The sequence below is a fragment of the Enhydra lutris genome, unplaced genomic scaffold (genome assembly GCF_002288905.1).
Source record: "Enhydra lutris kenyoni isolate GAN:26980312 unplaced genomic scaffold, ASM228890v2 scaffoldscaffold12, whole genome shotgun sequence".
Taxonomy (NCBI): domain Eukaryota; kingdom Metazoa; phylum Chordata; class Mammalia; order Carnivora; family Mustelidae; genus Enhydra; species Enhydra lutris.
Window position 1 is genome coordinate 42,802,122 of NW_019154096.1, and position 18,471 is coordinate 42,820,592.

The window sequence follows — 18,471 nt, forward strand, 5'->3', positions numbered from 1 at the left end:
ACTTCAGGTCTGAAAGTGACCCGCTCTCTTCTACTGTATTCTTACAAATGAAATGTGTTGAAATGAGGAAGGGAACTTCAGTTGACATGGACCTGCTAAATATAAAATGACAATTTACCAGTAACAAACCCTCATTTGTCCTGGGAGAAGAATTATTTTTATCTTTAAGAGCAAAGTTTCAGATTCAACTCTAAAAGTCATTGCAGGCTTCCCCCTCTCTCTGCCTGCTTGTGATCTCTCTCTCTCTCTGTCAAATAAACAAATAAAATCTTAAAAATAAAATAAAATAAAATCAGTGAAGGAGAGAAATACATACGGCAGAGTCCAGGAAAAGTAGCAAGCATGGATCTCTCGGTTGTCCTCTCCCCAAGGAGTCAGGAAACCACTGCTTTCCCAGCATTAATGTGACAAAACGTCCAAAGTATTGCCAGCCAAGTAAGTTCACTTGAGCCTTGATGTCCAGAGTGTTTATTTGGGGTCCATCACATAGACATGATAAACTGCCCAGGTGACCCAAAGCTTCCACCATCTGTCATTCTGTTGCTACCTGGAGTGTCCAGGCTCTATCCTAAGACTATTTATTTGGTGTGGCAGCCCATACTGTAAATCACATTTTTAGACTATCCAGTGTAACCGAAAGCCTCCAGACTGATGAAAACACTCTTATCAAGCATAAAATTCTCTCTCCCTCTCCCTTCAACCCCTTACTCACACTCTAAATTAATTAATTAAAATCATCAGTTGCCTTTTATTACTAATTTTAAAATAAATAAGTTATTTCAGTTAGCAAATAAAAATAAAGCTAATTTTTAAGTTTCGCTTGGGAAAAAAAATGAGTAAGAAGGGAAAAAAGAAGACAGGGAGGCAGATCATATGTATGTCCTTACATTTATCTTGCATTTTAATGTCATCACTACCAACAGATTTTATTTTCTTCTTTAAAATAGGGAAGTGCCACAAATAGGAGGAAATTAATGAGACACAACAATAACAACTAAATGCAGTATGGGACCCTAGACTGGACCCAGGAAGAGAAAATGAACATAAGGGGTTGAAATTTCAGTAAGGTCAGTCATTTACTCTTAAGTATCACTTTTGGGTATTGTACGAATGTTAATTTCCTGGTTTTCATTGTTGTTATAATTCTCTCAGTTGTTACTGTTAGGAAAAGCTGGGGGAAAGATGATTGTGAAAACTCCTGTATTGTTCTTACAACTTTTCTGTAAGTCCGAAATTATTTCAAAATGAAAGTTCAGGGATGCCTGGGTGGCTCAGTTGGTTAAGCGGCTGCCTTCGGCTCACGTCATGATCCCAGAGTCCTGGAATCGAGTCCCGCATCGGGCTCCTTGCTCAGCAGGGAGCCTGCTTCTCCCTCTGCCTCTGCCTGCCACTCTGTCTGACTGTGCTCTGCCTGTGCTCATGCTGAGAAATAAATAAATAAAATCTTAAAAAAAAAAAAAGAAAAGAAAAGAAAGAAAGTTCAAGGTGCCTGGGTGGCTCAGTCAGTTGTGTCCAACTCTTCTCCTCCTGTCTCTCTCGCTCTCTCTATCAAATAAATAAATAAAATCTTAAAAAAAAAAAAAAGGTTAAGCATCTGCTTTCAGCTCAGGTCATGATCCCAGGGTCCTGGGATGAAGTCCCGCATCAGGCTACCTGCTTGGTGGGGAGCCTGCTTCTCCCTCTCCTTCCGCCTGCCGCTCCCCCTTTTTGTGTGCGCTCGCTCGCTCTCTCTCTCTCTCTCTCTCTCACTGTCAAATAAATAAATAATTTTTTTTTTTTTTAAAAAGTGTCTGACTCTTGATCTCAACTCAGGTCTTGATCTCAGGATTGTGAGTTCAGGCCCAGATTGGGCTCCACAATGGGCATGTAGCCTACTTTAAAAAGGAAAAGTTAAAAGAAAAAGTTGAAAATGATATATCTCTATTTATTCAAGGATTCTCTAAAATAATCAATTTAATCTTTTTGGAGGTCAACCAACTCTTCGATGAAAATTAAGTACTATCTGCTCCAAAAGTTCACTTATGCCATTTTGCAAGTCCACAGACCCACGTGGCACACACCCATGGGTCCCCAGTGAAGAACCCTGGCTCCCAGGGCTGTAGCTGAGTCTTGGGTGTAGCAGGAAGTAACATCCAACAGATAATCTGAGCAGGAACAACTTCTAGCTCTCACCTGCAATCCCATTCATGCCTTCATTGTCTGGCTGTTTGGGGGGGGCCTTCCTATGAAGTGGGCTGACAGAAACATAGTACTTCATGCTCCCTCTTAACATCTCCTTAGAAGGGTCATTATGAAAGGACTATACTCACCCACACAACAAAGGGCACCTCCTCTTTCTGGGCCAAGCAGCTCCATAAATATATCCTAAAGGGATCCCTAAAGGCAGCCCCACTAAGTGCTACCAAACAGAATAATCAGCTCTGGGCACTGGAGCCTATGCAGGAAAGGACAGCCCGGCCCTTAGTGCTAGAAATAGATGCAAATATATACTAAGTGTGGGGCATCAATCCCCACCCCAAACTTCCCTTCCCATCTTCTGCTTTATAAGCAACTCCATCAAAAAACTGCATGAAGAAAGGTGTAACAAGTTACATGGGAGAAATAAATGACAAGAATAAAAATCTGTCTGAACCCTGTACAAATAGTCTCCACAAGGATGAATGATTTAGATTTGAATAGAGTTAAGTTACAAAAGCTAAGATGCACACACTAGGTAGGCATCATTAATGCCAAATCATTAGTAGAACGTAGGAATAGGGAGAATAAACACAAGACATGTTTGCTCAAAGGGACAGAAGCAGCTGCAGAGAACAGGAATGGCTTGTCCAAGGAGAGGCCAGGATGACTTCCAGCCCTGAGAACTAGCTAGCAAGTCAAGAGACCTGTGGATGGCTCTAGCTGAGAATTCAACCTTTCCAAAGAATTGTACTAACACAGAGATCCCTTTCTTTCTGGTAGATCCATCTCCTCAAGTCTGGCCACTGGGCATAAAGGCCTGAGAGACAGCCAGCTTTCTGCCAAGCACTGGCATCCAAGATGGACATAATGGGATGGCTTTGGAGGGATGGGAAGGCCAGTTAGTTCAGTGAATGTACAGAATAATGGTATGGAAGACATAAAACACAGTTGTTGAAAATGACTAAAGGCACTTGCATTTCTGACAGGGACTAGAATGAACACAGACTTGAAACATAATGGAAATTATTCTGATAAACCCTTCCAGGAGGGCAGATTCTACCACTCTAGACCCAAAGACTGTTCAGAACTACGGCAGCAAGTGAAGGAGTAGAGCTTTCCTTGAGCATCATACCATCTCATGGAAACTTCTGGGGCAACAACTCCCTTCAAGGAAACGAGAATTCCTTTCTAAGTCAATAATTCACTTTAGAAATTTAGATGCTGCAGCTTTCATTCCACTTATAGGATACAATTATCTGATTTTTTTTTTCCTGGGGAAAATACTCTAGACGTAATATGTATATTTTTAGGAGTTTTTGATAGATATCACCAAATGTCTAGTCAGAATGACTGTCTCAAATTACACATGGATGAAAATGTCCATTACCCTATTCCCTTCCACAATTTTTGCCATTCAACAGTCAGGAGAAAAAAAAAATCTCCTGTGTCACCTGGCATTTTAAAAAGAGTGATAGCAAACCTAAGTATTTTCTTTTTTGAGTTGCTGTCCTTTGCCAAATTTCTATTGAAATGTTTTTGTATGTTATCTTTAAGTATGACAGTTATTAATATTTTCCCAGCTTGTCATATGTTAACTTCATAAATGGTGTTGACACACAGAAGTGTTGGATTTTAATGCTGTCAAATCCAGCAGTCTTATTCTTTATTGTTTCTACCTTTGTTACCATGGTTAGGAAAGCCTGTCCTGTGCCAAGATTATAAAAGTATTAAGCCATACATTCTTCTGGGCCTTTTGTGGATCTGGGTATTACATTTTACATTTAATCCATCTGGAGGCTATCTTGGCTATAGTAAGGTAAACCTTTAACTTTATTTCATTCCCAAATGGTTAGCCTTTTGTCATAACACCACTTATTGAATTATCTATCCTTGCCTAATGTTTTGAAATACATGCAAAGTGGAGGAATAGTTCTTTGGCAATTTTTCAAATCTACACTACTGACACCATCACCCTATTCCCCCCTCCACCTCCTGTTGAGTGGGGGCCTTAAGTTGCTGGTTGTGTTTGAAGACTGGGCCCCATTTAGGATCTTGGTGAAGACTGCTAAGCATCTGTCTAGGGGGCATTAGGTCTCATCAACTCCAGTCCTAACTGCTTTCTCCCCCATGTCCATTCAATATGCCCACTTTCCTAAGACTCCTTAAGAGAATTTATACAGATTTATGTGAGAAAAGTAACTACAAGTCCCCCCTCCTTTTTTTTAAAGATTTTATTTATTTATTTGACAGAGAGAGATCACAAGTAGGCAGAGAGGCAGGCAGAGAGAGGGAGAGCCGGCTGCCTGCTGAGCAGGGAACCCGATGCAGGACTCGATCCCAGGACCCTGAGATCATGACCTGAGCCGAAAGCAGAGGCTTTAACCCACTGAGCCACCCAGGCACCCCTACAAGTCCCCTTTTACAGCCACCTTTTCCCACTGAAGCTTTGTCATCTGCTTTCATGATGGGATCTGAAACTTGTCCTAATGTCCACAACTGATCCTGACCCCAACAGAACCAATATACCCAGAGTGACTTCTAGGTGCCTGGTGCTGTTTATCAGCAGAAGAAATGACTCCTGGAGTTTGGCAGGTGATACACACAGCCCTATTGACACAGCCTCGGGAGAGAAGAAAGCAGAGACACTCATACAGCAAACATCGGGACTGGCCTTTGCTGTGTGCTTCCTGAGCTTTGAAAAGGTAAAAGTATCTGGCTGTTCAGCAAGGAAAGAGAAACGGAACAGTGATTGTACCCCATCTCCTGGTGCCCTACCCCTTTCTCTCCCTGACTCTGGAATGAATGACAGAAGGATGCACCACAGGGAGATCCGCATTGGTGCTGAGGGGCGTTTGTGGGTGGGGATGGGGGGCATCAGGGCAGTTTCCACTGCACACTCATGGACCTCCCTGTAGAGAAGCCGCTGGCACAGGTTTTAAGGAAGGTGGTATGTTTGTTTCTCAGCTAGATTTTCAGCTCCCCTCCCAAGAGAAGGGAGTGTGCCTTGTTCACATTTATGTCCCCAACACTCAGCACAGTACCTGGCACTTAAAATGGGCTCAGCACATAGATTCAGTTGAACTTGAGTAATGATATATTATTAGTAACAGTGATGACTAACATTTAAGAACCAACTTATTACTTACACTTTGTATACTCTGTGAAATTAATTTTTCTGTTTTGTTTTGCTTAACTGGTGGCTATGGGGTAGAGGACAAGGACATATCAATAGGAAGTTTGCTTTATGAAACCCTCCATTCAAGAGACCAAACCAGTCTGCAAGTGGAAGCTCTGGAGCAGGGAGCCTGAAGAGAAAAGTACAGTGAGCAAGAGAGTTCCAGGAAAAAGGACAGCAAAGGTGATTCTAAGGAGTCGTCCCAGGCAACAGCAACCTCAAGTCATCAGGAATTTTAAAGCCATTGTTGCCTATCCAAATTCCCTCTTGGGGAGAAGCCAAGATCCTATAAAAGTGTGTTTGAGGGAGGCTTGGGGCACTTTTAGAGAACCTTTATCTCACAGATAGTCAGTGGTGGAGCCACCCACTTGCAAATTGAAGACTAGTATCTTGCTAAAAAGATCTGAAAAGAATAGCTCAACACCAGACAAAAGTATCCTCCTCTCAGACCCTTGAAAGTCCCCAGCTATGTCAAATTCTTACCCACAGGCTCTACTTGACAGATTTGCTCCTAGCTTCAGAGCCTGAACTACAGACCAGTCTTTGCTCAAGCCCCCCTCAACACATAACCCCAATGCACCCAAGGCTTTTCTCCCGCAAGATTTTGTTTCCTTCCATGAAATCCTCAAGAACCCTGGATTCCGGATTTCCTGGCCCAGCAGTCGGCTTTACTACGCTGCTATTCCAGGCCTAATCTGAATGGCTGCATGGCTCCCTCACTCCCCGGACTACGTGGGTGGACAGAACGCCTCCGCCTACAGCACAAAGGGGATCCGACCAAGGGCCCAGCCGGGTCGGGACCCTCAGAGTCCGAGCAGCAGGGCGCGCCACGGAACTACGTTTCCCACAGTGCTCCAAGAAGCCAGGCCAGCCAAGGCGCGGGACCCGGCGGGTGGGCTCTCGCGCAGCCTCTTGGGAGTTGTAGTTCGGTCCGCTCGCGCCGGCGCTGCTGTGGGCTCGGCGCCGGCCTTTGTCTGTCTGCCGGCGCGCGCCGCTGCGGTGAGTGAGGCCGCCGGCCGGGTCAGTGAGCCCGGCTAGGCGGGGCCGTGTGGGCAGGCCGCTGCCCCCGGGCCCTCTTCGGCCCCCGCTGCCCTAGAGCCGGCCTGGCCGGCCTGATCCCCGAGGGAGGCCAACCGCGAGGGGAGAGGCTTGCGGCCCGCAGAGAAGGGTCCAGCTGGACTAGAGAGCGGGATGCTGAAGTCCAGCACGCAGGGCGGGCCCGGGGTCGCCTGAGGCGGGAGGGGAGAGTGTACCCGGGGGAGCAGGGGCCCCCCCCGACCGCCGCTCCGCAGGACAGAGCATGTGTGAAGGCCCCGCACCCTGGAGACGCGGGAGGGGGAGGCCACAGGCAGGTGTGCCTGGGGCCTGCAGAGAGGATTTCACAACACGTTGGGGGTGGGGGCTGCTCTGTCTAGGGAGGGGGAATGGGAGAGAGGACAGCCTTGTTAAGGTGGAGAATGGGACAAAGGACATAATGGATTCAGATGTATAGAGAAAATAATCACCCCCACCCTCATCTCCTAAACCTGAGACTGTCGCCCAAGAGGTTCCAAAGACAGCGAAGCTTACCCCCTCTGAGGGCTCTCCACTTTAGGCGTTTCAGTCTGTAGGTGCCATCAGAGATTCTTCACATTTGGTTTTTATTCTCCCAAGAGCTACCTGATAAGACAGTATTGCTAACCTATTTAGTTAGGGAAGAAACAGAGCGAGGGCTGTTTGGTTACTTGCCCAAGGCTGTATAGGGGTAAGGGAGATTCGAGGCAAGAATCCAAGTCTCTCCTGGCCTAATTCTGAGTTTTTCCAGAGGATAAATAGCCTTTGATAGGAAAAGCAATTTTCTATTAATAAAGCCACTTCAAATTTTTCAGGAAATTATTTCCTCAGATTTGTGACCTAAGGAGAAAAATAAAACAATCTCCATTTATTAACCAAGGCAGTTCCTGAGACGCAGCTGAGTTGTTACTTGTTGGAAGATCTCATAGCATGCGAAGAAGCAGAGTTGTAAATTCTACCCACTTGTTCTGACCAAACTTTTTGCTGGATTCCCCAGAGACAGAGTCCAACCTTAGGCAGGGTTTAGGTTTCGTGCACTTTCCAGGGACTCCTGATGGATGTGCAGTTGTTGAGCAGTAGCACCTTGAACAAAGGAACTTCCTGTAGCATCCTGGCAGTATCATAGAGGATATCATAGATAAGGATATCATAGAGGATTCCTTTGTAGCCTCTACTCCAGATTAGAGGTGACACCTCCAAATACAAGTTTAAAATGCCTCTCCAGTCAGAACATCTGTGTCAAGACCAGATGTTCAGGTTAACAAAACCACTGTAGCATCACACCGCTATTTCATTAAATCAGGAGGCCTGCATTTTGATGAAACATATTGGAGGGGAATAAAGACTATGCACTGAACCACTGCATAAAGTGTACGAATTTAGTAATTAGGATCCTAAAGTAAGAAGAAAATACTCAAAAAAGGTGGGGGTGGGGGGAAAGAATGTGGAACAAGAGGATTCCTAGGATCTTGAAGAGTGGTAAAGTCCTGTCAAGCATTGTTACATTCTGTTCCATTTTATAAAAATTCTCACCAGCTCTTAATTGTCTAGTTTAAGGGCATAGACTCTAGAAAGTCTTGGATTTGATCCTTTGCCCACCCTGGACTCCTTACTGACTGTATGACTTTGGACAGATTACTTATCCTAGTTGGAGTGCCTTGGGCTTGGTTTTGGGAGTCTGAAGAAGGTCTTTCTTTTCCTAGAATTGGCAAGTATTTACACTTAAAATTGGTATTCTCATATCCTGAAGAATAGGAGAGGGGTGGTTCTGGATCTGGACCCTCTTAAATATTGTTAAAAGGTAGACATATGAGATCTCTTGTCCTTATAGCCTGGGGGGAACTGGAGGGGAGACCTGGAGCCATTTTCATCATAGAATGAATCATGAAGGCTGAAATGTTGGTTTTCTTAAATTCTGAATTCCTTTGGAGGCTTGAAGTATAAAAGAGCAGGTGGTTAGGTGGGGGAAGGAAGTGGGAGATCCCAATCACATGCCATAGCTAAAGTACAAACAGGAGTGACCATTATCTTGGGATTGGCAGGAAGAGATATATGTGTTCTGTGCTTCCCACCTCATGTTTCCATCTTGACTCATTTATATGTGGTCATGGTACCTTTAGACCAACTTTGGGTTACATTATAGGTGGCTAAGATTACATCAGGCAATCCAGATTTCTTCCATTTACTCACACCCCAAATTTATCCTTCTCATTTATCAATTCTCTTGCCTTTTCCTGTTTTTCTTTTTATGTTTTTTTGTTTGTTTGTTTGTTTTTTCCTCCTCAGGTATTCAAGAATAGCCCATGGAAGAATCATATGAAGAGGTGGTAATTAAAGTCATACAGCAGGCGTGGACATGTTTGGATTTCCAACAGCTACCCTGCTGGATTGTCATGGAAGATATGCGCAGAATGTAGCATTTTTCAGTGAGTGAGTCGGTTGATCACTGAGATGTCCTTAAATCACAATATTTAGTATCCCTGTACTCAAGCACTGATCAGTAGGCTGAGGAAGCAGAGGAGACATTCCTTTGGAGGAGTTCACCATTCCTGGGGGTTACAGGGAAAGCTTGCAAGCTAGAATTAGAAATAGCAGTAGAAACAGAGCAAGAGAATGATCTTGATATGGAATAGTTTTGAGGTAGTCTCTGAGAAAATGAACGAGTAGCTTTACATCAGGGCACAATTGTTGAATAAGGGTAAGGCAAGAGAAAATCTTCCTAGGATGACTCCAAGAAAACTGTTAATAGTGATTAATGGACCCATAATTAAAGTGCAGTAGCAGGCTCAGATGCAGGGCAATATGGAAAACACTGTCAGCATGCATAGGAAGTGTCTGAGAATAACTTCCAAACCAAAATTGATTTCAGTTCCACCATAGCTTAGTAGACTGAAATAGCATGGATATTAAAGGGGAAAGTTCCTTGGATCAGATTCTATAATTGTCCTAGCTTGATCTGTGGTATCAGACAAATTGTTTAACTTCCTTGAGCTCCAGGCTCTTCATCTGTAAAAGGGGACAGTAAACTCTACCTTGCAGGGTTACTGGGACTAGAGATAATAGATGTAATGTTCCAAAAATTCTGATACATATTTTCTGATGTCCTGGAGCTTACTCCACTGTCAGGAAAATAGATTGGTACAGAGATGATTTCTCATGTATTGGTCTCTCAGAACCCTCTACCTACTTTTATATTATACTTTTTCTTAATGGAGTGCCTCCAGAATCTTAAAGTTTTAGGCCCAGTACAACCTGGATCCATACCTATCTTGGAGTCAGAGAAAACTTGGTTATGGGACTCTATTTGATCTTTTATAGTTTTCTTCATTTTTCTGAGCCTATATTCTTGTCTATAAAAAGGAGATAATCACGTCTACCTTACAGGTTCTTTGGGAGGCTAAATTAAACTAAATTTAGAGGCAGTATACTTCTGTGGAGCATGCCTGTGTTTGAATCCCAACTCTACACTTAGCTAACTGCAAGATCTGTGACAACCTCCCTGTGCTCTCATTTCCTTATCTGTAGCAATTTCATAGGGTTTTCATGATTAAATTATCTATGCAAAGTTCACAGTGTAATGTCTGGCACATAATAAGCATTCAAAGCATTGTTTCTTTTTTCCCTATTCTTCTCACTCAGCATATTGGTGCATCTTACATGACTTCCTCTCATTTTACCAGATGTGATGACAGAAGCCCACCACAAATATGATCACTCTGAGGCCACAGGATCCTCAAGCTGGGATTTCCAGAATTCTTTCAGAAGAGAGAAGCTGGAACAAAAATCCCCAGATTCTAAGACACTACAGGAAGATTCACCTGGAGTGAGACAGAGGGTCTATGAGTGTCAGGAATGTGGAAAATCCTTCAGGCAAAAAGGCAGTCTAACCTTGCATGAGAGAATCCACACTGGTCAAAAGCCCTTTGAGTGTACCCATTGTGGAAAAAGCTTTAGGGCCAAAGGCAATCTTGTTACACATCAGCGAATACACACAGGAGAGAAGCCCTATCAGTGCAAGGAGTGTGGGAAAAGCTTTAGTCAACGAGGTAGTCTGGCCGTTCATGAAAGACTTCATACTGGACAGAAACCCTATGAGTGTGCTATTTGTCAGAGAAGCTTCAGGAATCAAAGTAACCTTGCTGTTCATAGAAGAGTTCACAGTGGAGAAAAGCCCTATAGATGTGATCAGTGTGGAAAAGCCTTCAGTCAGAAAGGAAGCTTAATTGTTCACATCAGAGTCCACACAGGCCTGAAACCCTATGCCTGCACACAGTGCAGGAAGAGTTTCCACACCAGGGGCAATTGTATCCTGCATGGCAAAATCCACACAGGAGAGACACCCTATCTGTGTGGCCAGTGTGGGAAAAGCTTTACTCAGAGAGGGAGTCTGGCTGTGCACCAGCGAAGCTGCTCACAAAGACTCACCCTTTGACCACCCTCTTCAAAGGAAGTTCTCTTTATGAATTAAAAGTCTAAAAAAAAAAAAAAACTCAGATCAAGCAACCTATCCAATGCTATGGAATGAATGGAGACTCTTTCAGAAAGACCATCATTGGGTAGGGCAAACTGACTTTTCTCCTTTCCCCCAAATAAGTATGAAAAATAAATGTCTTGTTTATTATCATTATCACATATGTTTCATAATTTGTCAGTTTATTTTTACCTAAGTTCCCCCAAGTACCTCCATTAATCTAGTGCATACATGGGAGATTGTTCTATGTATAACAGATACAGATTTTCAATCTGTAGTTGACATCATTAGTTTTTGTTTAAATCAACCCTTTATGAGTCCCACAGTCTTTTCTTTACATATTCAAATCAATCTTGTATCAGGATTCAAGAAGGGAAGAGCTTCGTAGCAAATCTTTATCATCTAGAGAGGTAAATTATATCAAAGGTCTTTGGGCACAGAAATACTTTAGAAATACTATGGGTTTGAATAGTAATATAATATCGCTCCCACAGATACCCTTATACCATTTGAAGATGTATACAAGAATGTTGATATCATCCCAATTCATAATAGTCATAAACTGGACAAAACCCAAAATATCCAATAATAGGTAAGGTAATATATGCTGGTATGTTCATATAATGAAATGTGACTCAGCAATAAAAAATAACATACAACTAATATATGCAATAATATAGAAGAATCTCAAAACTTTATGTTGAGTGAAAACACACACATACACACTAGAAAACTCATCTAATAGAATAGAACTAATGGAATTCAGATAGTTGCTAACTATGGGTGGAGGGAACTGAGTAAGGACTGACTTAAAAAGGGTACAAGGCAACCTTATAAAGTGAAAACATGCTCTATCCTTATTTCAGGTGGTAGATGCATGGGTCTGTGCAATTGTCAAAATTCATTGAACTTAACAGGAGTCTATGCATTTTCTTATCTGTAAGGTATACTTTAGAAACAATGAGGCAGTTTAAAAATACTGCACACAAGTTCTTTAGCACTTATCTCATGAAGAGATGGGGGTCTGTCACCTCCACTTGAGTTTGGGTAGGCTTGTGACTGCTTCAAACACAAAAAACAGAACTGATACTATATAATTTCCAAGAATAGGTCTGAAGAGCCCTTTAAAGGTGTGAAAAGTTTCTGCCTGATTCTCTTGAGACGCTTACTCTGGAGAAAATCAGCTGCCATGTAAAAAGTCTGTCTTGAGGCCACTATAATGGACAAGCTGCATGTAAGTGCTCTAGTTGACAGCTTCCACTGAGCTCCAACAGACAGCCAGCATCAACTACCAGCCATGTGAGTGAGTTACTGTAGATGTCCAGGCAAGTGCAACCTTAAGATGACTGGAGCCCCATATGACATCTGACAAAAACTATATGAGAGAGCCCCAAGTAAGAACAGACTTCTCAAATTCCTAACACAAAAAGTCATTAAAGAAATCAAAAGCTATGGTTTTCTACCACTAAATATTTATGTTACTTACTATACAGCAATAATAGAACATAACATATTTTCTAAAAAGATAAGATACTGTGAAAAGAAAAGGAAAAATCTGGGAGAATGACTCGAGATTTACTTACTGACTAAACCAAAACACGAAATTATGATTCATGATTCATGAGAAAGCTTAAGATTTAAAAGTAAACATTTCTTTTGACAAAACAGAAGGCAAGGTATAGATTAGTTAACCCGGATACAAGTTACGTGAAGAAGTAAATGCTGGTCTCCAGCAGTCCTGTTCTGTAAGAAATTTATTAGATAATTCAGTAACAATGAGGCAGTTTAAAAATGCTTCCCACAAGTTCTGTTAACACTAATCTCATGAAGAGATGGAGATTGGTTTCACCTCCACTTGAATCTGGGTAAGCTTGTAACTGCTTCAGACACAAAAAACAGAACTGATGGGACATGACTTCCAAGAATAGGTCTGAAGAGCTCTTTAAAGTGTGAAAAGTTTCTGCATGATTAGACAGATACATACATACATACATAATCTATATATAGGTATCTTAGAATCCTTGTTCTGCAGAAAAGAAATGAGTATTTATAATAAAGAGTAAATAGGTCAGAAAATATAAAAGATCTTAAAAAATATTCTTCCTGGGGCTTCTGGGTGGCTCAGTGGTTAAGCATCTGCCTTCAGCTCAGGTCATGATCCCAGCATCCTGGGACAGAGACCCGCATCAGGCTCCCTGCTCAGCGGGGAGCCTGCTTCTCCCTCTTGAGCTCCCCTGTGCTTGTGTTCCCTCTCTCTCTCTATCACAAATAAAATCTTAAAAATAAATATTCTTCCTATTTTTTATACATATATTATTAACTTTCTCTAAAGATTGTTGGCTGCTTCCATTAAAGTAACAACAAAAGAGTGTTCTAGTTTAAGAGGACAATGTAGGAAGATCCTGGGTTCAACTCCTCACACAGACAACTTACTCTACAGCTACCTATGGAACAATTTCCTCTTAAAAAACAAAAAAACCTAAAAACTTGCTGAGTCACTCCTACAGATAACACAAATAAAAAACTCATATTGAAGCTGGTAGGAGAAGCTGAGACAACTGCCATAAATCCTACCCCTGATGCAGCCAACCCACAATCAGGAGGGAACCCACAACCTGGAGCTTCTTTCTGAGGAGTAGAGTTTGAGCCCCACATTAGGTACTTCAACTTTTAAGACTTGAGACATGAGTCCCCAAAACAACTAGCTTTGAAAACCAAGAGGACTCACATTCATGAAACCCACAAGAGTGAACTGAAAAACAGCTTTTAAAGAGCTCTCACACGTGGACTCACCCCAGGGACCAGCTCAGAAGCTGGTCTCACCCCAATTGAGAGGTACTCAGACTTCATATGAAAGAAACTTATTTTCTTAAAGTGATGGCCTGAGGCACAGACATCTTTTTTTTTTTTTAAGATTTTATTTGTTTATTTGACAGAGATCACAAGTAGGTAGAGAAGCAGGCAGAGAGAGAGGGGGAAGCAGGCTCCCCACTGAGCAGAGAGCTGGATGATGCGGGGCTCGATCCCAGGACCTTGAGATCATGACCTGAGCTGAAGGCAGAGGCTTAATACACTGAGCCACCCAGGCGCCCTGAGGCACAGGCATCTTAATTTAACACACATCTAGGGGCCTTGCATCTCCAGGGATGGAAGATGGCTGGCTCCATCTGCCTCACTTCAGCTCACTCTCCCTCTGCCTCACTTCAGCTCACAGGTAACTCCCAGAAAACAGCTTATACCCTCCTCTGGCACACCAATTCTTGCAGCTGTGGCCCTGGGGAACAACTCGAGTCACCTGGCTCTGGTAGCCAGCCAGTGGGGCTTATGTTCAGGGGCCCACAGAACTGTAACCAATGGAGAATTAGTTCTTAACTAGCTACCACCCTCAAAGCACAACTAGAGACAACAGAACAAGGCACTCAGTCTTTCCATGAAAGAGGTTTATTAGCTTATCTTCATAGCTGTGGCCTGAGGGGCAGGATTCTAATTAAACATACAAGGGCACCCTATAATTCTCTCCAGAGATCTCAGAGGGCAGTCATTATCTTCATTCTTCCTCTGCTGTGTTCCACAGTACCAATATTTCCCAGAGACATTCTTGCACATGTCTCTGGTATGCTGGTTTTTATGGGTGAAACCCAGAGGGCACCCCCTTTCTCTGGTGGCCAACAGGGCTTGTGTTCCTGTATCCTATGGGGCTGTAACAAACAAAGAGACAATTCTTGGCTGGCTACTAACCCTAAGACATTGTGCACAGAAGAGACTGAAACACACCCCCAGTCTTTCTGGGAAAGAGACCTATTTGCTTGTCCTGGAATATCAGCCTGAGGGGCAGGCTTCTGGTCTGGCACACAACTAGGTGCCTACTGAGATACACTAACAGATGGCCCAGTGGATGCCATGTTCACACTTTCTCTCTGCCTCACTCCAAGTCATTGGTATCTCCCAGAAGGAAACTTGTGTACTCTCCTGGCACTTAAATATAGACTGCCACCCAGGGGACACATGTAGAGCATCTAGCTATGATAGCCAGTGGGACTTGCACTTGTGGCCCCACAGGACAATATATATTTGCATAAGTTAGAAGCTACTGCTTGAGCTGAACCTAAGTGCTGATCGATACCCTACTCTTTGGGACACTGATAGGTCTTAATGCACCCTCAGCTACTAGGAGTCTCTAAAATAAAATAGGCTGCTTAGACAATCATGAAGGTTTGAAAGAAACCAAGAGTTGGGGCAGGGTTGAATGATAAGATTCATCTACTATACAAGTCCACTTCATCAGGACTGGGAAAGGTGGCTATTTTATCCAGTACATAGGAACCAACAGAGAGAGATGAAAATGAAGAAACAGAGGACTATGTTCCAAATGAAAGAACAAGATAAAATCTCAGAAAAAAAGTTCTTAATGAGTGGGAGAAAATAAGTGATCTACCTGAAAAAGAGTTCAAAATAATGGTCATAAAGATGCTCACTGGGTGGCTCAGTGGGTTAAGCCACTGACTTCGGCTCGGGTCGTGATCTCGGGGTCCTGGGATCGAGTCCCGCGACGGGCTCTCTGCTCAGCAGGGAGCTTGCTTCCCTCCCTCTCTCTCTCTCTGCCTGCCTCTCCGTCTACTTGTGATCTCTCTCTGTCAAATAAATAAATAAAATCTTAAAAAAAAAAAAAAAGATGCTCACTGAACTTGGGAGAAGAATGCATGAACACAGTGAGAACTTCCAAAAAAGGTACAGAAAATATAAGAAGGAACCAAACAGAAACCACCACGGTGAAGAATACAAGAAGTGAATTGAAAAATATTGTAGAGGGGTTAAATAGCAGACTAGACAAAGCAGAAGAAAGACTCAGCAAACTTGAAAACAAGGCAGTAGAACTCACCCAATCAAAGTAGCAAAAAGAAAAAAGAATGAAAAACAGTGAAGCTACCTTAAAGAACTTACGGGACATCAGGTGGACCAACGTTCACATAATAGGGATTCCAGAACAAGAACAAAAAGAGGCAGACAATTTACTGGAAGAAATAATGTCTAGAAACTTCCCTAATCTAGGGAAGGAAACCAATATCCAGAACCAGGAATCCCAGAGTTTCAAATAAAATGAACCCAAAAAGACTCACACCAAGACACATTATAATTAAAGGGTCAAAAGTAAAGGACAAGGAGAGAATCATAAAAACAACATGACAAAAACAACTTGTTACATGCAAAGAAACGTCCCATAAAAACTTTGTATACCAGAAGGAGATAGCTTGGTATATTCAAAGTGCTGAAAGAAAAACAACTGCCTAAATAAAATCTTTAAAAAAAAAAAAAAAAAAGGGGACGCTTGGGTGGCTCAGTTGGTTAAGCAGCTGCCTTCAGCTCAGGTCATGATCCCAGCATCCTGGGATCGAGTCCCATATCGGGCTCCTTGCTCAGCAGGGAGCCTGCTTCTCCCTCTGCCTCTGCCTACCATTCTGTCTGCCTGTGCTCACTCTCTCTCCCTCTCTCTCTCTGACAAATAAATAAAATCTTTTTAAAAAAAAAAAAAAAGAGGGACGCCTGGGTGGCTCAGTTGGTTAAGCGGCTGCCTTCGGCTCAGGTCATGATCCCAGCGTCCTGGGATCGAGTCCCACATCGGGCTCCTTGCTCAGCGGGGAGCCTGCTTCTCCCTCTGCCTCTGCCTGCCACTCTGTCTGCCTGTGCTCATGCTCTCTCTCTCTCTAACAAATAAATAAAATCTTAAAAAAAAAAAAAAAAAAGGAAAACAAATGGTTTAAAAAAAAAAAAAAAAAGATAAGAAAAACAACTGCCAACCAAGACTATCCTACCCAGCAAAAGAAAAAAAAGTCCTTCATAAGTGAAAGCAGGATAAAGAGTTTTTTAAACAAACAAACAAAAAAAGTTTTCCAGACAAGCAAAAGCTAAAAGGAGTTCATTACCACTAGACCAGCCTTACAAGAAATGTTAAAGGGACTTCTTTAAGCCGAAAAAGAAATGGACACTAATTAGTAACAGGAAAACTTGAAAGTATAAATCTCATCAATAAGGTAAAAAAATACATAGAAAGTTTAGAAAAATCTAATGTAAATGTGATAGATTAATCAATTATAAAGCACGTATGAAGGTTAATAGACAAAAGTAGTAAGAATAACTGTAACAATTAGTTAAGGGATACACAAAATAAAAAGGTATAAAATGTGACATCAAAAACAAAATTTTGGGGGAGTAAAATTCAGAGCTTTAGAATACATTCAAATTTAGGTTATCAACTTAAAATAGACTCTTGTAAATTGTTACATGTAAGCTTCAGAGAAAGGAATCTAAACATACCACCAAAGAAAATAATCAAATCATAAAGAAAGCAGGAGAAGAAGATAGGAACAGAGGAACTACAAAACAGCCAGAAAACAATTAACAAAATGGCATTAAGTACATCCCTAGCAAATTACTTTAAGTGAATGTGACTTAAATTATCTAATCAAAAGATACAGAGTGGCTGAGTGGATAAAAAAACAAGACCCAGGACAGCTGCGTGGCTCGGTCAGTTGAGCATCTGACTCCTGGTTTCAGCTCAGGTCATGATCTCATGGGTTGTGGGATCAAGCCCAGATCAGGCTCCATGCTCAGTTGGGAGCCTGCTTGAAATTCTCTCCCTCTGCCCTTCCCCTTGGCTCATTCACAAATGTATGTGCTCTCTCTCAAATAAATAAATAAATCTTTAAAACAACAACAAGACCATCTCTATACTGCCTACAAGATACTCACTTCAGATGTAAGGACACACACAGACTGAAAATGAAAAGACGGAAAAATATATTCCATGCAAATGAGAACCAAAAGAAAGCTGGGGTAGCTATACATATAACAGACAAAGTAGAACTTAAAACAAAGACTACAATCAGAAACAAAGAAGGCCATTATATAATGATAAAGGGGTCAATCCAACAAGAGGTAAAACATTTGTAAATATTTATGCACCCAATATAGGAATGCCTAAATATATAAAGCAATGTTAACAGAAATAAAGGGAGAAACAGACAACAATGCAATAATACCAAAGGACTTTAATACACCACTGAGATCATACAGACATAAAATCAGTAAGGAAACATGGCTTTAAACAACAAGTTAGACCAGATGGAATTAACAGATATATAACATATATATAAGACTGTAACAAATATATATAGAACAGTCCATCCTAAACCAATAGAATACATTCTTTTCACACATGGAACATTCTCTAGAATAGATGAGATATTAGGCTACAAAACAAACCTTAATAAATTTCAGAAGGCTGAAATTTATTTCAGTCTTATATCAGACATTACAACTGATACCACAGAAATGCATATCAGGCATCTTTTCTAACCACAATGGTATGAAAGTAGAAATCAATTACAAAAAGAAAATTGGAAAACTCACAAATATGTGGCGATGAAACATGGTACTGAACAACCAATTGGTCAAAGAAGAAATCAAAAGGGAAACTTAAAAATACTTAAAGCAAATATAAATGAAAATACGGCATACCAAAATCTATGGGATGCAGCTAAGGCAGTTCTATGAGAGAAGCTCATAACATTTAATGTCTACATCAAGGAAAAAACAG

At 41.8% G+C, this 18,471-nt stretch overlaps 1 protein-coding gene across 1 annotated transcript; it reads left to right on the plus strand.

Annotated features, from left to right (window-relative positions):
• Positions 1 to 6,399: 6,399 nt before the first annotated feature.
• On the plus strand, positions 6,400 to 10,895 carry LOC111144849 (zinc finger protein 32). Its single transcript, XM_022499394.1, has 2 exons — positions 6,400 to 8,832; positions 10,087 to 10,895. Exons 1-2 carry the CDS (start codon positions 8,763 to 8,765, stop codon positions 10,836 to 10,838), a joined length of 822 nt encoding a protein of 273 aa, XP_022355102.1. The 5' UTR covers positions 6,400 to 8,762; the 3' UTR covers positions 10,839 to 10,895.
• Positions 10,896 to 18,471: the final 7,576 nt, after the last annotated feature.

Coding starts and splice junctions, on each gene's coding strand:
- LOC111144849 (XM_022499394.1), top strand. CDS start 8,763: ATGTTTGGATTTCCAACAGCTACCCTGCTGGATTGTCATGGAAGATAT. Junction 8,833..10,086: donor GCAGAATGTAGCATTTTTCA/GTGAGTGAGTCG, acceptor TCATTTTACCAG/ATGTGATGACAGAAGCCCAC.